This window comes from Lytechinus variegatus, chromosome 8, assembly GCF_018143015.1.
Source record: "Lytechinus variegatus isolate NC3 chromosome 8, Lvar_3.0, whole genome shotgun sequence".
NCBI classification, from domain to species: domain Eukaryota; kingdom Metazoa; phylum Echinodermata; class Echinoidea; order Temnopleuroida; family Toxopneustidae; genus Lytechinus; species Lytechinus variegatus.
In genome coordinates this window covers 8,215,705-8,236,632 of record NC_054747.1, presented here as the reverse complement: position 1 = coordinate 8,236,632, position 20,928 = coordinate 8,215,705, and the positions used below count along the sequence as shown (strand labels likewise).

Here is a 20,928-nt window from a genome sequence, read left to right as displayed (position 1 = left end):
GTGCTCAAACACAAATTAAGTGTAAAACAACAACTTCGGCTGCATGAAAATAATGCGAACCCCTCTAATCGTGAATATCACGAGGATAAAAGAAGCTACTTTTTGAGGACCTGCCAACTGACCCCCTCTATCCAATACTCCGTTTAACAACTTAGTTCATAGTTCACAAAACTCATGAGTTCCATTAAATCATTCTCTAAATAGTTCTTCAGCGAGACGGATTTGACCAGCCTTTTCTAGAGCAGTCCGTAAGGTTTTCCGGTCTTTATCATTTGTTTGCTTCTTACTCCAATCTCGGAGCATGGAAAGAGTTCCCATGTACGACACACCCGGTCCTTTGTTGTTTTCCTCAACGTAACGGTTGATATCCTCTGGTCCAAAGCCAAGAGCCTTTCCCAGATCATCAATGTATTCACGTGAGGTAATCTTTTTTGCAACAGTTTTAAGGATGTCATCAAAGTCCTTCTTTCGAGCAGGATTCATCCTAGATTATTTATTTGAAATGAATACAGAGTAAAATTCTTAAAAGACTGCTAATTTCTTCTATTACTGCCTTTCAACTCCCAAATTATTTCTAGTCATATCATTATATCATATATATATATCACATATGCTCCATTTTACTTCTTAAAAGTCAATTCAATCTGAGAAAAATGTTGATTTGAGTCAGTAAAGAAGAACAATAGAGCATGTGAGGGTGTGATGATGATTGAGCATGTGAGGGTGTGATGACGATTGAGCATGTGAGGGTGTGATGATGATTGAGCATGTGAGGGTGTGATGATGATTGAGCATGTGAGGGTGTGATGACGATTGAGCATGTGAGGGTGTGATGATGATTGAGCATGTGAGGGTTTGATGACGATTGAGCATGTGTGGGTGTAATGATGATTGAGCATGTGAGGGTTTGATGACGATTGAGCATGTGTGGGTGTAATGATGATTGAGCATGTGAGGGTTTGATGACGATTGAGCATGTGAGGGTGTGATGATGATTGAGCATGTGAGGGTGTGATGACGATTGAGCATGTGAGGGTGTGATGATGATTGAGCGTGTGAGGGTGTAATGATGATTGAGTGAATGTTTGTGTGATGATGACTGAGCATGTGTGGGTATCATGATGATTGAGCATGTGTGGGTGTGATGATGACTGAGCATGTGGGGATGTGATGATGATTGAGCATGTGAGGGTGCGATGATAATTGAGCATGTTTAGAAGTCATGATAATTGAGCATGTGGGGTGTGATGATGATTGAGCATGTGATGGTGTGATGATGATTAAGCATGTGAGGGTGTGATGATGATTGAGAGTGTGTGGGTGTGATGACAATTGAGCATGTGAGGGTGTGATGATGATTGAGCATGTGTGGGTGTGATGATGATTGAGAGTGTGTGGGTGTGATGATGATTGAGCATGTGTAGGATTTGATGGAGATTGAGCATGTGAGGATGATTTAGCATGTGAGGGTGTGATGATGATTGAGCATGTGAGGGTGTGATGATGTTTGAGTGTGTGTGGGTGTGATGATGATTGAGCATGTGAGGGTGTGATAATGATTGAGCATGTGAGGGTGTGATAATGATTGAGCATGTGAGTGTGTGATGATGATTGAACGTGTGAGTATGTGATGATGATTGAGTGTGTGTGGGTGTGATGATGATTGAGCATGTGAGGGTGTGATAATGATTGAGCATGTGAGTGTGTGATGATGATTAAGCGTGTGTGGGTGGGATGATGATTGAGAGTGTGTGGGTGTGATGATGATTGAGCATGTGAGGAAGTGATGATTTAGCATGTTTGGGTGTGATGATGATTGAGTATGTGTGGGTGTGATATGACCAAGCGTGTGTGGGATGTGATTATGGAGCGTGTGTGAGGTTTTAATGGTTTGTGGGGTGTGATTATGATAGAGTGTGGGATGTGATTACGATTGACTTTGTGTGAGGTGCTAATGGTGTGTGAGAGTGTGGGGTGCGATAATGCCGAGGTGTGTGTGATCGGTGTTTGAGCATATGAGGGTTGATGCTCGAGCATGTGTAGGTGTGACTGATAGAGGGTGTGAGCGTGCTTATAGGGTGATGATAATTTAGCGTGTGTATTCGATGGCATCCGAGAACCTGTTGGCCCGAAATAAAATCCAACATGTGCGCGCTCACTCGGCTTGGGCGTACGTACGGAATAGTACGATACGGCGGCGGAGAATATGATTCAATTGAAATCGTCTAGAACTAGACTAAATGTGATGCTGACTGAGGGTGTCAGTTTCAGGAGTGGAACTGCTCACGACTTCAAGGAGAGTTGTCCCGCGCTTGAACGAGCTCCGCCGAGCCATGCCGAGTTGTCGCGAGTTATCCCGAGTGTCATGGTGAGCTTTATGCGAGTTATCGCGAGTGCCTCATTTTGGCAACTCGCTATAACTCGCCAAAGTGGAAAGTGTGAAATTGATTGATGATTACCGGATGATTACGCGTGTGGGATGTGATTGCTTAGCGTGTTGATGAAAGCTCGCGTGAGATGAGGAGATGACTGAACGTGTGTGGGTGTGATAATGATTAAGTGTGTGTGAGTGTGATGATAATGGAGTTTGTGTAGTCTAATGTAATAATGGTCTGACGGTGTAGTAATGATCGAGAGTGTGTGGAATGCGATGACGGTTGAGCGTTTGCGAGATGTGTTGTTATTGATGGGGTGTGCTGGTGACTGAGTGTGAGCCGAGTAGGATGTTGCCTTTAAACAAGGCCTTGTGTCTGTTGTGATATTTATATCACATACCTACCGACTGGAAAAAAAAAGAATATTCGCAAAACGACGAGTTAGTACGAGGATCTCGAGTTCAGTCACTAACGTCGCTCGCTCTCGCGCTCACTCGTGTATCGCCAATTCTCGTCGTCTGCCGCTAGTCTCGTCTCAGACATGTCAATGATGTCAGAGCCACCGCTTAAAGACGAATGGACCAACTTGCAAGGTTAGGTATGATGCTAAATGAGGTGTGTTATTGTGATTCTACTGAGGTATTTTTTTATATTAGGTACAAATTATTATAAAAGGTGAAATGAAATGTAATAACATCATGGAAAAAGTGTTGGATATGATGGTATAAATATAGCAGAAATAAATGACCACAACTTACTCTGGGGATTTTTCTTTTTGTTGGCATGGTGTTTGACCAGTAGCACCTTCTAGTTGTTCTAAAAAAAATAAAGAGAGAAGCAGCCAGGGAAAAAAAAACATTAATTAAAGATCAAGTCCAATCCAAAAAACATTGATTTGAATAAACAGAGAAACATCTAACTAGCATAACGCCGAAAATTCCATCAAGATCGGATGGAAATTAAGAAAGTTATGATATTTAAAAGTGTCAGTTACTTTTTCACAAAAAAGTGATATGCACGATTTAGTGACATGCAAATGGGACAGTCGATAATATCCTTCACTCACTTTTTTTTTTGCTTGAATTATACAATATTTTTATTTTTTACAGATTTGACAATAAGGACCAACTTGACTAAACCATATTTCATTAAAAAATGCAAATTTCACCTGTTGAGGGAGGAGTTAATCATTGTTGCACTTGACAATTAGGAGGAAATGAGAACACGTCATAGTCATAAAATAAAATACAAAATAAATAGTGAGAGGAAGACGTTATGATTCTCATTTGCATACCGACCAGGATGTGAGATAACTGTTTTGTGAAACTAGGCAAAAAGTATTGTTTAAATGTCAGAACTTTCTCATTTTACATCTGATTTTGATAAAATTTTCAATTTTATGCTTGTTGGATATTTCTCTTTTTATTCAAATAAACTTTTTGTTGGGGTGGATTTGTCCTTTAAATCTATTTTCACACAGATTTCAATGTAATATTGAATTCTATTTACCTTTCTCATTATTGTAAGACACGATATTTCACATTAACTTTTAACCGAATTATTGACATCTTTACTTGGAAGAGTGAAATATCCCCGGGGGGGGGGACTCAGTATATATAATGCATAGTGGGTATGTGCCGCGGAGGGGACCCCCGTTTTTACACTCAAATTTCCGTTCCAAGGCATAGCATTTTGGTCTTATTTAGAAAAAGAACAAAGGAAGCCGCTCCAAAGCATAGCATTTTCTTCTTATCGAGAAAAAAGAAGAAAGAAATCCGCTCCAAAGCTTCGCATATTTTCCATTACGCCGTTCGAGCCGTATTGATCTGCTACAATTAGGCGCAATTTTGGTGAAAAGAGGCCGCAGAGCGCTGTCCGACCATCGCATCTGCGTTAGCGCACACGCCGCCCGTCCGGCCGGGCTAGCTGAATGCACGTTTGCCCGTTCCATAGGGATGAATACGCACTCACACACAGGCGACTCGTTCCAAGGACCCCCGTTTTCACAAACATTTGTAGTTCCGAAGCCCGTTCCGAGGACCCTCCTTTTTACAATAAGCCCGCCCCAAGGCCCCCGTTTTCTGTCTCGCCCGCGGCACATCCCCACTACTTTTTTGGTCGAGTGCCCCCCCCCCCCACCCGGGTAAAACCATGGAAATGCGCCTATTCAGTTGTGAAGTATGAAGCCAAAATACTATGAGAAATTACCAGAGTATTAAGGATTGTTTTTCACTGCTATACTGTCATTGCAGGCCATTCTTTTTAAAGTTTAGAAAATGGATGAAAATTAAAAAAAAGTATAAGCATATAAGCTTTCGAAGCAATCAAAACCTAGGTCACTGGGTTGAGATCAAGTGATTTAATTATCTTGGAGCAATTAAGGATTCGATGGGCTTGGAAATTTAGAATGCTCACTCATATTTGTAGCGATTACCTGTATCTAGTTGCGAGGACTTTTCTACTTTTTGAGGAATGGGAAAGTCTAATGGGAATAAACACTTGACCTCCAGTTTCTTGGTTTGTCCTGCTCTAAGTGATACTGCAACATTGTCTGGCTGATTACTGAAATCCAGCTCAAAGGGTTCACAAATCCTGGTTCCACTTGTCAGTCTATCGAATGATACAACCTGGAGAGTGTAGTATTGGCATTGCTGGTATTATTACGATTGATTTTTTGTCTAGAAATTTAACAATACACAATGTGGTTCAGCTATCTGCTTCTATTACAGAGACAGAATCAGCGTTTTCAAGCGTCGTTTCAGAACGCCGATAGCAAACATATTCTTGGGGTGTTGTTTATGCTTTCTATTTCAGAGGCGAAATCGCAACCTAAAGCTGGCTTCGCATCGTAATTTTCGTTGAGCAGGAAACCGAGGTCAAATTGGGTGCGCCCTTTTCGATTTTTTTTCTCGAGTGTAGTGATGGTCGACTATTATTTCAAGTTTTTTTCTTTCATCACTTTAATCAATATTCAAAATCAAACAAAGGAACATAGGTTAATACATGACCTAGGGAGCTCCCGCCCGCAAAGGGGGCGAGAGCCAAGGAGCTCACCGTGTATTCACCCATACCCACGGGAATAGGGTAGATTATGGTCAAAATATCTAGCAAAATAAATTGCGAAAACAGAAATGATGCACTTACCACGATTATATGGATGAAGGTCTATCGTGTGGCAGTATCCTGACATCGAGGCACAGACTGGAATCTCAAAAATACGAAAAGTTCTGTCGCGATACCTCTCCTAATTCTTTCAAAATTCATAACAAAATGGCCGATCGAGACTGGGGTTTTAAGGCGAGAACTTTTCGTGTTTTTTTTTTTTTTTTTGAGGTTCCATTCTGTGCCTCGATGTCAGGATACTGCCACACGATAGACCTTCATCCATATAATCGTGGTAAGTGCTTAATTTCTGTTTTCACAATTTATTTTGCTAGATATTTTGACCATAATCTACCCTATTCCCATGGGTATGGGTGAATAGACGGTGAGCTCCTTGGCTCCCTGGGTTAGTTAATACATAATAAAATGGAAATTAGCCCAGGAAACAAACTAATGAATTACATACAGAGCAAGATATGTTAATTACAGATAAAACGAATCACAACATTTCAAAAAGCAAGATCAAGATCAAGTTTTGAGCAGAGAATGATATATACATATATACTTATATATATATATATATGTGTGTGTGTGTGTGTGTGTGTAAAGCTTATATACACTATATATATATATATATATATATATATATATATATATATATATATATATATATATATACACACACACACACAGCAAAGAAGTAAGTCCCCCTTGAACAAACATCAATAATTTCCGAACCAATGCGAGTTTTTGATATATTCTACATGAGCGTGTAGGTAATTTTATAAGCTACCCTCTGAGTAAATGTTATAGACGTATTTTTCGTCATGCTTCAGTGAGCACGTCGGAAGGCAAAAATATCACTTTTCAAAAGTCACAAGGCAAATACCATGATTTTGATTCCATTTTATAGGAACTGATTCCACATTCTCATCATGAAAAATAGTCAGAAGGCTTGTAAAAGGTACTTTCTAAAAGATGATACAACTTTTGGGGCTAAATTTCACGGTTGAATAAACGCAAGTATTAATTTGCTATAATTGGATTTTTACACATTTTTATCAATAAAAATTATCAAATATGATAACAATTATTTCTGGGAAGAGTATCTTCAACAATATTCATTGTTTCACGGTTCACTGAACATTTAATGAAAACGAAAAATACGAGTTTCAAATATCAAAGGCAAGTATTGTGTCATTTTGGTAACTGATCTTTTATCAATTTTTTTCGTTATGTTTATGAGCAATTAACATGCTTCAATGATTCAAAGGCGTTTAATTATACATTCACGCTTGAATGAACATGTGGAATGTGATTAGCTCTTCTCTACGTTATTACAAAAAATGCATTTTGTAACTATGGATATCTGTCACAAACCTAATTGCATGGTTCATTTGATTTGATTTTTATGAAAATCCCGATGTTTAATGCATCAGTGAGCAAACAATATTCGAAAATTATGCAAATAAGAAGAAAGTTCAAGGCCTTGGCCCCAATGTGCCGTATGAAATTGTTATTTTGGTGTGCGCGCCTTTTGGATAGTTTTACTCTTAAGTAATGTGCGAAGTTTCATGAAATAACTGTTGGCAGAAGTAACAAAAACCGTCCATGAAACAAGCCCTTATTTAACATTTGTTAAAATTTTGACTTCCTCTCTCATAGACTTGTGTACATTATGGGTGCATTTGTTTAAGAATACGTAACCCCTTATTAAATAAGGTGGAACTTTTTTTCAAGGCTGTCTTTAGCAATGTCATTTGGCAGTAATGTTTATCAACCTATGGGCAGAATACTTTGCAAAAATGAAATCGATCTGTTTGTTCATGTATGAGTGAGCACGCATCAAAGTTGGAAAATGGGTATTTTCAATGTCATAGACTCATTTTAAAGGGTAATAAGTTGAATATTGGGGGTAAATTCGGTTTCAAATGTGACTTTAATTGCTGTTGTTTTTATCATCCATCACTTCCATCACCACACACTTTTCGAACTTTTCGCATTTTCACGGTTGAGCGAGCACATTCGAAATCTTAGGAATGAATACTCTTTATACAGCAAAAATGTATTCTTTTCCTAACAAAATCTCATGATCAGTTTCATTTATGGACAAATCAGGGGTGGATGCAGAATTCAAAAATGGGGGAGGGGCCTATAATCAGGGTAGCCACCAACATTTTAAAATTTTAATAAGACCTAACAAGTTGTAGAGGATACTACCAAAACCCCCTATGAAGATATGTCACAATACAGGAGCCGCGGAACGGTTTTCAAAGTGTGGGGAGGGGCTGAGCCAAAAGTGGGGGGGGGCTGACCATGCGAAAAATCACAATCGTATGGTCAATTTTACATCTTTGTACATGATTTTGGAAAAAAGTGGGGGGCCCCTCTGTTTCTGCAGCCCCTGCAATATTGGGGTCACTCAACCATGAACAAACGATATTAAAATTGTGTGTGTAGTGGCTAAATGATGGATAGTAAAACAGCAATAACACCATAAAATTCACCTAAAAACAACTTTGTATTTGCAAAAATCTGAAAAACGACTCTTGTGACTTTCAAAAATTGTCATTTTTAATTCAATCTTTAATTATTCATGCATGACTCAACCGATCAATCTCACTTTTTTCCAGGAGTTGCTCAATGAGTGTCGAAAACTACCTACGAAATATCATTTCTAAAAATAATTCCATTCAAAAGTAACAGCAATTTGATTTAGGGTGGACTTACTTTTTTGTTGTGTATATATAATTAGTCGTGTACAATTTACATAATAGAAAACCTTTAAACTAATTGTAATTTGTAGTTTGGGTATAATTATATAGTTCAATGTAAAATGGCAAGATATTGAATCATGGATAAAAAGTGAGAGAGACAGAGATAAGAAACGAGTATATAAAGCAAACCAAAAAAGAAGAAAAACGGTCCCGTCTGAAAAAAAGAAAAAAAATGAGAGGACAATTCAGAGCAAGTCTCATCAGAATCGGCGACGAGATAAGCAAGCCATAGAAGCCCAAAGAGTTCCGCTGCACTCCCCATGGGGACCTACAAGACCGGCCAACGCGCTCCAGAACCACAGACCCCGCCGACAACTCCCACCCGCTCCGCACACAAGCCCTCGAATCGTCCCCACTATCCCTCAAATTGGGGAAAAAAACATCAGAAAATCTGTGAACAAAAACAAATGGAGAGCCGCCCACAAAGTCAGCTATTCCGGAGCACGTTCGCCAATCCAAGGACCCCCACAGGGAGCACAACGAGACCCTCCAAATCTCCACAGCTCGCTCATCCCATAACCGACTGCTACAAAACAGGCCCCAGACCACCCCTCCCACTCCATTCCCTCAGGAGTTTATTCAGCTGATAGGTATATAAGGTTTGATGCTCCCAATATGTAGGCATGATAACAGTGGTCAAGAAAATGTGTTGCTGCCGGGTCATATCTTGTACGGAAGGCCCAGAGGATTTTTCATGAAAATCAATTACTTTCATATTTTTGCAAAAACAATGGAAAAAAATACGCGTTTCACAATGATGTAGATAGTAGAAATCGATTGCAATCGTTTTCTGGGGAAAATATAAATATATAATATAAGAATTTATGCCAAAATTTCCATGTTTTTAGGCAAAATTTGCATGTGCATTAATATCTTTTTGTTTTGTCATTAGTATCAACAATAATAGCAAAAATATCAGCATTCTACACGAAAGAGGATATATTGACGAGAACGGATGATATGCTTCATGACAGTATCAATGTCCTAACTTGCTTAGATATAGGGAAAATACTTCCAAATGTATTCCCCGATATTGCGATAAAATGACACCCAAAAGCAACCTCCGTTACTAGTCACACTAGTGATATCGACTAAAATGCGCTCGCTGGCTTACCTTTCAAAAGAGTACAATAGACTCAATGTTTTGCCTCGCCTTTGCTGGTGTGACTAGCACGCATAAATGCATGTAATGATAGAAAAGTGTATATAACATATATGGGTATGAGGGCAAAAGGCGTTTTTTTTTTACACATTAAAGCAACTTTTATATTAAAAAATAAAATGATCCAGAAAAAAATCACTACTCAAGCTTTACTAGAAATGGTCCACCCCAATGAAAATTATCAAACTTTTTCTCGATTCAACACTGTGTCACTCTCTGTCTAATATCCCATAACTGAACTTACAGCAATTTCTCCAATCTTCTTATTCTTGACATAACATCCCATTTCAAGATCAACTTCTGCGTTCTGGATAAAGACATTTTGTTCGATATGAGCAGGGGTGAATCCCAATTCCTCCTCATCCTCTCTCACCACCTGTTACCAAAGAAAACAAAACAGGATAATACCCGATTAAAAACAGTATTAGATGAAATATATGTATGACTGATATGACGTGAATAAAGATACCTGATTTCTCTTGATCAGGTTTTGTGCATACAAACTCATGGCAATGATTTGTAACACATTAAAAGTAATTTAGGAGTGAAAAGGTTCATGTTTACGTGTTCTGTATTTTTAAAAAAGTCAAAGAATCATACGGTTAGGATATCAAATACTTCAATGAAGGAATACATTATCCCTATAACAAGGTAATCCAAATATGATAATAAAGCTTATATTTAAAAACCTATGAACATGTAGCTGACAAAGGCGAAACATTTAATAATCACCCCGGGAAAATTTGTGCAAAAACTGACACCATAAACTGTCACCCCTTCACAAATTTCCGGCTAATTTAGGCGACAATTTGAGGAGGGGACCCCACAAAGTGTCGCCCCATTTCACTTGACACTTAACTTGCTTGTCTTTATAAACACACAAAAAAACCACATACAAAATAGGTCATGCAGAGTTCGTAGGAAACTGAGTATGCTTCTCTTGGTGTGTGTATGTGTGGTAACAACACTGAGTGAAACTGATGGTGGTATATCGCGTTTGAGACGGATTTTGGACTACTTTGAAACGGTTTGAGACAATTTTGAAACTTGTCGCAGAGACGTCTTCTAGGGCCCCACTACCATTCATATATCCCAGAAATCAGTTTTGTTCTCTATATTAGCATCCCCCACAGGTAAATTGCCGGTTGGTCTAAACCCTATTTGACTAACGGCCGTTTAGCCCCATCCTATACAAAGTCATGGTCAAATTCCTTTTCGTCCACAACCAGTTTCCCTTTTGGTCTATTTGTCATTTTGCCTATTTACCATTCTGTCTAATTTCCATTTGGTCTGTTTGTTATTTTTATTGATTTCCATATGAAAAATATAATATATACATGCTCAATTTAACATAACGTACAGATCACATGGAGGATGGCCCATTTCAGCGGTGTTAATAAAATACCACTGTTCTTCCATGGGGTCCTTTACATTTGGTCTAATATGTAATTAGTCTAACACCACTTGGTCAATTCCTATCAGTATTAAAGTGGAAGTTAGACCAAACTGTTGCTAGAGCAAATGGGTTTAGCTCATATGGTATTAGACGATCACAGAGTTTGACCTAGTGCTACTGCTAGACCAAGTGGATATACATGTAACCCCCCCCCCAAAAAAAAAAAAAAAAAAAATATAATAATAATAATAATAATAAATAAAATGAAATAAATAAATAAAAGTAAAAAAAAATGATTTAATTAATAGAATAAATAAATAAATAAATAATAATGATATACGCACATATATACACACGCACACCCGCACACACATACAACAACAAAACACTTACCGCTAACACAATGCACACAGCTTTACCACAAACAGCGACATACACCCGCACATACATTACACACCAGACTGGTGGTCGAAGACAACTTGTGCAATGGGCGACAATATGTGCTTCTAGGTAACTTTTGCCGACACAAATTGACACAATATGATAAAAAAAAATTGAGACCGGCACGTGCAGCAAACACTGTCGCGAGGCGACAATGTATGCACGGGTGACATTTTGTGATGTCAGGTTTTGCAAAATTGTCGCTGGGTGACAATATGTGGTAGAGTGACAATTTGTGATGCAACGGACGTACATTACTCACGCCACGCGTAATTTTTTTTCAAGTACTTTTCGAACTAACTTATCTGACGAATATTATTTCATATTAATTTTCACACTTTTCAGTAGCGGACCGTGACCCGGACGAGACAAAGCATTGGGGGGCACTGCATTGTCTGTGAACAATGCTGTGCCCCCCCCCCCCCCCAATGCTTGTCTCCTCCGGGTCACGGTCCGCCACTGCTTTTGTTATTAAACCGCCCAGAAAGAACTGACGCTTACACAGAAACCTATTTTTGCGAGATCTACCACGAAAACGACCCATGAAAATAACTTATTCCCATGATTAATTTTATTAAATAAATCAAACTTAAAACGGTTTTGTGCAAAGACAGGTACGGGATTGTTCCCTAGGTGAGCAGTGGTGTACACAATCTTTACACGGAGCCAATAAAGAAAGAGAAAGTTAAATGTCTCCGCCAAAGAGAGAAGCCTACCCTAAAAATTATCCCTGCTCCAACCACCCCCCCGTCCCCCTGGATGGAACCATCCTGTCGTTATGGCATTTTATATCAGGAAATTAATCAAGAGTTTGGATTTGCCTTTCTTTTGCAATCTTTATGAAATAAAATGCATAAACGGACATAAATACACGGAGGTCTTCACCAGACCTAAACTGGTTTCTTATAAAGAATTGAAGACAGTCTAAGAAGAAGGTGAAAATGATGAACCTTTTTGTTCCCTTTCACATCGTCATAAAGGTGTGCATGTAAGATGATGGGTTTCTTAGCTAGGGGCAGGTTCTTCTGTTTAAATGGCCAACAGCACATCTTCTTTCCGCGGAAGAAAAAGCTCTTGATCCCGATCTTAATCTTCGCCCATGAAAAATGATCCATCTTGAGTTCGAGCACGTCCTTCATAATGTTACAACTGGGTATTCCAAACCTTGAGAGTACTTTCCGTTCTTTAAAAACTGCATCTGCATTGGAAAATAATGTAATGTTTAAGAAATATTATGTAGAGCTTCATTCCAAAATGTGCTAAATCCACTTCCAAAATTGATTTTCTGAAATATAATTCTTAGACCTTCGAATCAAATGCAACATATCACATTTGAAAAAAAGGAAAGGTTGGTAAAAAAATGATTGCAAATATGAGTTTTGTTCCAAAAGGAGCTTAGTCCACTGTAAGGTCATTTAAAATTTGTTATTTTTCCTATTTTACATTAAGTTATGAATTCAAAATTGTAGGTACATGTTGTGGATACAAGTTCACACCATCAAAGCAGATTTTGATGAAGATAACAGATTTTTATAATTTTCATGAATATCATTTAATTTACCTTCTTTTCAAATTAGAAATTTAAAAGTCACCGTCCTTAGAAAAGAGAAAAAATATCAGTTTTGTTTTAATTTTGTAATTTTCAGTGGATAAACATCACAAAATACGTGAAATGTACTCTGCTTACACATATATATGCATTTCGTGTTCAGTTGTCAATATCAAACATGTTTAAATTGGCTCATAGCGCACACAACTTTTTAAGGAATTACTTCCTACGGTACCCATTTACCTCACCTGGGTTGAGTGCAGCACATTGTGTATCAGTTTCTTGCCGAAGGAAATTACGCCATGGTTGGGATTCGAACCCACGACCCTTTGTTTCAAAGTACGAAGACTAATCCACTGGGCCACAACGCTCCACAGTGTATATGAAAGCTAGAAAGTGCCACCCAGATATTCGGACAATCATCACATCATGTCTACACCATCCCATGACATGATCTTGGATCTCGTCATGTCAACATCCAACAGGAGAGATGATCGTATGACATGACCTCGTATTTTTCGTGTCTACAACTTGCAGAAGATATGGTCACATGCCATGATCTCGTATCCATTCGTGTCTACATCCTGCAGAAGATAAGGTCACATGCCATGACCTTGCAACTCGTCATGTCTACATACTGGGGGAGAAGAGATGATCAGATGAGAAAATCCTCGATCCATTAACCTGGCATGTTATTATCTCCTCAATAAAATTGAAAACGATAACTAAGGTGATGGCATCTGATCGTCTCTTTTAGAAGATGTAGACATGTCAATTGCACCAGGAGGTATCTCAAGATCCGATATCTTGTCATCTGATTATCCGTTTTCAAGGATGTACACATGACAAGGCATAAGAACAAAACATTTCATCATCTATCATAAAGGATGTCGACATGAGGAGATCTAAGATCACGTTTTGTCCCTTTTACAGGATGTAGATCAGAAGAGATCTTTTCATCTGACAATTTATCCCAAAGGATGTAGGTAATTATCTGAACATCTGGGTGACATATTTACCCTCCATAAAACACATATAAAACAATAAGGTAAGCCGTGCACGTTAAAGATCTTACGAGGTGAGTATTCCCCCTCTCCCGAGTACAAGACTGCCTTTAAACCGGAGTACTGTGTTGCAACAGCGCAATGAGGTATTGTATAAGTCACCGGTGACCTCAGTACTAAGTCATCAGGAGCTATGCATTGTACACCAAAGCAGACTGACATCTCTTCTTCGGTGTCACCAAGATTAGGAGTATCGGTCAGGACACGCAGAGAGATTTCCTGTGGCTCTTTGCTGTCGATTGCACCAGGAGGTATCTCAAGTTCAATCCCAAAGGACTCTAGCAGCAGTCTACCACCATCAGCTCCAACTCTCTTGCAGCACTCCTTCTTGGTCGTTTCGACATCTCCTTCATCAGGTACTGAAAATTATTTAAAATATTTATATTGCATTTCTTTATTGCAAAACTTTAACTTCAAAATTCTAATAAGTTATTGTCGCTCAATACTGCCATGACTGGGGGACATTCTGAAATATCGATTGTAAATGATAAGAGAAACATGGTACTTCAACAAGAATTTTCCAACTTTGGCATTTTTTTTAACATCTATTTCCCAATTGGTCCAATGTATTGTTTAAAATCAAATTATAAAACAAGTGGAGCGCCTCTGGCAATCTCACCTTCATTACGTGTTTCAATATAACAGCAGTGCTGACTTTGAAAACTACTACGAAATAATAATTTACAAAAACACCATTAATATAATGAAACAATACTATGTTCATTGAAAATAAATCATGTTTGACCTTGATCATGCGACCTAAGACTTGTTAGTGATACTTGATTACCCCTATATCCACATTTTATCAATCATATCTAGAAACTTTGAAAGATAGTATCAATAATAACCTTTTATTTACCAAGGGTAGCCACTTCAATCATAAGACTGCTCTTCCAGCGGGCCCTGCATGATATAATATGGTATTACTACCCTTCTCCAGTCTAAATGCTGAGCGCCAAGCAAGAAGGCAAAAGGTCTAATTTTTGGAATAAGTCTTTGGTATGACTCGGCCGAGGATCGAACCCACGACCTCCCGTTTATGAGACGGACGCTCTACCACTGAGCCAACATGCCCTGTATATGACAGCAATCTAATGGCCAACGTTGAGATGTTCAGAGATGTTCAGTGATACTCGATTGCTTTTATGTCCATTTTTTTTAACTCGATCCATACACTTTCAAAGTTATGATGGTAATTCAACAAAAATCCCCACCATGGCCAAAGTCCATTGACCTTTGACCTTGGTCATGTGACCTGAAACTCGCATAGGATGTTCAGTGATACTTGATTACTCTTATGTCCAAGTTTTATGAGCTACACCAATAAACTTTCAAAGTTATGATGGTAATTAAACAAATATCTCAAACTTAGCCAAAGTTAATTGACCTTTAACCTTGATCATGTGACCTGGACCTCGCGCAGGATGTTCAGTGATACTTTATCACTCTCATGTCCAATTTTCATGAATCAGATCCATAAACTTTTAAAGTTATGATAGTAATTTAACAGATACCCCCAACTTGGCCAAAGTTCATTGACCCTAAATGACCTTTGACCTTGATCATGTGACTTGAAACTCCGCAGGATGTTTATTAATACTTGATTAACTGTATGTTTAGTTTCATGTACTAGGTCCATATATATTATCTAAGTTATGATGATATTTCAAAAACTTAACCTTATGTTAAGATTTTGATGTTGATCCCACCAACATGGTCTAAGATCATTGACCCTAAATGACCTTTTGATCTTAATCATGTGACTTGAAACTCCGGCAGGATGTTTATTAATACTTGATTAATCTTATGTTTCATAAACTGAGAGGTAAGACAAAAAACGCTCTAGTGGAATAACATGCTAACACTAAAAGGGGGAAAAATCCACAATTATCTATTTTCTTCCTTCTTTATCTTTCGTGCTGTAAACAATACACAATTATGTTCGTCCAGAAATCCTCAATGACATGCAAACTAGTAAGCATGTCTCAATACCAAACAAATCCTTGTTGTGTACCACAAGAAAATTATTTCCTGATTACTACTCCTACAGAACCTGATTCATTGGTCAGGCCTCCTTGGTTCACGTCAAATTCCTCTTCTTTTTCTTGCCACGAGGTTTCTTCTTCTCCTACAGGGTTCTGTGAGCCTGTATCTTCATGAAATTCAACCTTTTCCTCAGCAAGTTCATCTGTATATAAAAAAGGTTAGTTTAAATGAACACTATTTTCATTTCAACTAGTTACTTATACTGATAATGAATTTCGTTTATTTCTGATATTCGTTAAGTGCGCGCAATATTTATTAATCATTATATCTACATGTCTTTCAACTATTTTTTCTTAAACAAGTGCACACCTATTTTCAAAAATGCATAAAGCATTTTCATTTATTTGAATGCAGGATAAAAGAGCATAGGTGTCGAACCCCGGACTTTCCATGTATAACCAGGCGCCTCAGACCACTCGGCCACGTCACCTCCACACAATGAATCATCTATTCAAACAAGGGAAGATATCAACGAAACATCGGAATCATGGTACTTATGAGCAAATATCAGAAAGTGCACGGGAGATTAAATTAAATATTCGCAATTTGCATGAGGAATTTTTTGCAAATCGTGGAGCGTTGTGGCCCAGTGGATTATTCTCCAGACTTTGAAACAGAGGGTCGTGGGTTCGAATCCCAACCATGGCGTAATTTCCTTCAGCAGGAAATTGATACACAATGTGCTGCACTCAACTCAGGTGAGGTAAATGGGTACCTGGCAGGAATTTATTCCTTGAAACGCAGCGCGCGTAACAACTGCACTGCTAAAGCCAGGGCAATTATGCTGCATATACTGCAGAGTGCTCAAAGACTTCTGACAAAGTAAGTGTTAAGCGCTATATAAGCAAGTATAATTATTATTATAAAAGAAATCCATGCAGCCCTGCAGAAGAAAATTGCCAATAACCCCAATATGCCTATTGTAAGATTTAACTCTTTTTCTATACATATTATCAAACCTTGTAAATATTAATGATTTCCATGAAGGTAAATTTGAATAAATCACTATTTATCTGGTAATCATGATGAAGAACAATCATTATCAACCCACCTATGTCAGATGTCTTGAGTGATCGAGAGGAGGCCTTGTCCAACTTGGAAGGTATCCCTGCACCCTCCTGTGATTCTACAGATGATTCCTGACTCATCTGATTTTCAGTCACTTTGACATTAGGATACAACTCCGAAAGCTTGTTCCTGTCAGATTCGGAAAGTGGATTTTCTGAACCAACGAACCTGATTTCCCGCAGTGTACCAAGTTCCTTCGGGCTTTGCAGGGACTTACTTTGAGACTGACCGAAATCATTCTTGCAACCGACAAGTGCAAGTACCTTAACCTCTTTAAGTTCACGAGTTGTAAGATCAATTAAGTCAGTTATGGGTACAGCCGCTGATGCACCTTTAATGTGCAACCAACAATCTGAAGATGTTCGGGACCATACAGCACTCCTTATTACTACATCTCCCAGCAGTACACTTCCTACTTTGACAAATTCCAAACTAGGACTCATCACACGACATTCTCGTAGTAAGTTTGTAATCATCTGAAGTGCATAGTGTTCTTCGTGCCCACGTAATTCAAGATGGATATCAGTCAGGTTAGGTAATTTACATTCTCTAATGGCTGTACTTGGCTTCTCCCATATGAGAGTTCTATCGCTTGTGACGGTGAGGGATTCAATGTTTTGACAGTAAGAAAAAAGCAACAGAAAGAGGTTGCCAAGAGTATCGAGGTTATGTCCCATACGTATTTCAAATCTTCTCAATGAAGGCAGCGAGATGCCAGAGTGGTGTCTGGAAGTGAATTCAAATGGTGGTGCTCTTTCACGAACCAGCACAAGACTCTTTGCATTTGGAAAACACCTACTGACGGTCTGTAATGAGTCACGGAGTGGTGCAAACCCTGAGAGAAGGTAAACGGAGAGGACAGATCTCATTGGAATGAAAGGTTGTGATCTGTCCCGAAGAAAAAACGGATCTTCGTCAGAGCCAATGGCAATATGTTCCACTTTTTGACACAATGGAGCCAGTGCAGAGATCATTTCTGGGAGACATAGTGGTAATCCATCTTCAAAGCGTATCCAAGCTCCATCGTCATCGATATTCCAAGATATGGGCTCATGATATTCTTTTCCATACATAATAACAGAGACATCTGCTGAAAAGAAATTCATGAATAGGCTTTATGAAGAGTATCTCATTTGAGCTAAGACAAATGGTTTACGTGAAATTAAGAAATATGCTAATGCTTTAGTTTCTGGCATTGATATCATCACACAGACGGGTAAGCAGGGTACTATAACATAGACTGAAACATGTTTCAATGTAATATAAAAGCTCTGCTCAATAACTAACTTTCACTTCCTTCCGGTAGCAGAATATTTCATTAAGGAGTTCGGAAGTTGTTTATTTTTTTTGTTCTTGTGTGCTAAGTCAGCTGCAAAGGGTTACATAATTCAACAAACGATCCAAATTTCATTTATTCTGAAAGTGCCTCTTAATATGTTGTTTGTACTATATTTTCGATATATACACAACAAAAAAAGTAATTCCCCCCTAAATCAAATTGCTGTTACTTTTGAACCGAATTAGTTTGAGATATGATATTTCATAGGTGGTTTTCTTAATTCATTACGCAACTTCTGGGGAAAAATGAGATCGATCGGTTCAGTCATGCATGAGTAATTAAAGATTGAATTAAAAATGACCATGACAGGATTCGTCTTTCAGTTTGTTCAAATACAAAGTTGGGCAGATGTTTTCAGGTGAATTTTATGGTGTTACTATCCATTGTTCTTTACTACCCATCATTCAACTACTTCAGACCAGATTTTGATATCGTATGTTCATGGTTGAGTGAGCACAATGTATTGCAGGGCTGCGGGGAGGGGTGGTCTTCAGCCCAAACTTTTTTCCAAATGCATGTACAAAAATGTAAAAATGACCATACGATTGTGAAAAGAATACATTTATGCAGTATAAAGAGAATTCATTCCTAAGTTTTCCATTGTGCTCGTTCAACCATAAAGATGTTTAAAGTTCGGAAAGTGTGTGGTGATAGAAATGATGGATGATAAAACAACAGCAATTGAAGTCACATTTGAAACCGAATTTCCCCCAACAATCACTTAATTACCCTTTAAAAGGCGTCTATGATATTGAAAATACCCATTTTCCCACTTTGATGCGTGCTCACTCATCCATGAATAAACAAATCGATTTCATTATTGCACAGAATTTTGCCCATAGGTTGATAAACATTACTGCCAAACGACATTGCTAAAGACAGCCTTGAAAAAAAGTTCCACAATATTGAATAAGGGGTTACTTATTCGTTAACATATGCCCCCATAATGTACACAAGTCTATGAGAGAGGAAGTCAAAATTTTGAAATGAGGGTTTGTTTCATGGACGATTTTTGTTACTTCTGCCAACAGTTATTTCATGAAACTTCGCACATGGCTTCAGAATCATAACACTATCCAAGAGGTGCGCACACCAAAATAACCATTCGATACCGCACAGAGTGGGGCCAAGGCCTTGAACTTTCTTCTCATTTGCATAATTTTCGAGTATTTTGTGCTCATTGATGGATTAAACATCGGGATTTTCATAAAAATCAAATCAAAGGAACTATGCAAGGAGGTCTGTGACAGATATCCATAGTTACAAATTGCATTTTTTTTCCAATAACGTAAAAAACAGCTAATCACATTCCACATGTTCATTCAAGCGTGAATGTTTAATTAAACGCCTTTGAATCATTGAAGCATGTTAATTGGTCATGAACACAACGAAAAAGTAGAGAAAAGATCATTTTCAGTTACCAAAATGAAACAGTACTTGCCTATGATATTTTAAAATCGTATTTTTTGTTTTCAATAAATGTTCATTGAACCGTGAAACGATGAATACTGTTGAAGAAACTCTTTCCAAAAATAACTGTTATCATATTATATTATTCATGGTTTATTTATTCCAAAAACAATACACATTCGGCAGCCAATGACTGAAAAAAAATGTGTTTACAAATGGTTCACATATATATATATATATATATATATACATATAAAAAAGATACAAATTTAAAAAATGTTACATGTATTAGACCTCATAGACTTAAAATTTTGATATGATGACAATGTAGGGTCCGTTGAAAGTAGTGAATAGATTAATCATAATTTGCCACAAATCGTTCAAAAGGAAATGCCAATTAAAAACCAGTGCAATAAATACAAAATTCAGTAATCAATACAAAGTTGAAGTATTATATATTAAATTTTTGCGCAAGTAAACGAGTTATTAATGCAATTTTGAACAGATTAGTCAATATTAAAGTATAAAAATTCATTATAATCTAGTAATATAAATACAAAATTAAACAGACAATAAATAGAATGGGGAAATATTCTCAAATTTATATTCACACCTGAACCCATTACACCCAGAGGAATTATATGTCAGTATATTACATGTAGATATTGTTATATGAATATTACTTGCATTGAAATGTCTCATTAAAAGTTTCACGAAAATCGTCATTAAGTGTCATTCGGGATGATAACAATTAAACATTGGGCTTTATATCATTGTTAAGCAGGCGGACGACAGATGGAATGCAAGATTGATAATACCTAGCAGTCCTACATTTGAGTTCCTGTAGTAGGTGAGAGTTCCGTAACTGCCTTCCAGACACAAACTGACGAGATTGGGGGAGAAAGATCACGCGAAAAGGAAAGAAGAATACCCTCTCGGCGGGATCTAAGCGATTCAAGATTAGGCTGGTCCAGAGCCCAGCTGTAGGAATGATATCCACCAAGAATGATCCTACAAACTCGCACCCTTTCAATGTCATCAGACTGGCGAGCAGGTATGGATGAAGACCAAACAGGTGATGCATACTCTAATACCGGTCTGATGTACGTAGTATAGGTAGCAACCAAGTCAGATGTTTCGATTCTGCACCTCTTTAGGCGATATAAGATAAACAGTCGCCTGCTAGCTTTGGATATCAC

General features: G+C 38.0%; 1 protein-coding gene across 1 annotated transcript; it reads right to left on the bottom strand.

Moving 5' to 3' along the window:
- Positions 1-165: 165 nt before the first annotated feature.
- Positions 166-18,035, bottom strand: LOC121420615. The gene is made up of 7 exons (XM_041615278.1): positions 16,964-18,035; positions 13,878-14,225; positions 12,204-12,451; positions 9,661-9,792; positions 4,810-5,002; positions 3,134-3,191; positions 166-484 (listed from the first exon to the last, which is right to left on the bottom strand). The coding sequence occupies exons 1-7, from the start codon at positions 17,952-17,954 to the stop codon at positions 190-192; spliced, it is 2,265 nt and encodes a 754-aa protein (XP_041471212.1). The 5' UTR covers positions 17,955-18,035; the 3' UTR covers positions 166-189.
- Positions 18,036-20,928: the final 2,893 nt, after the last annotated feature.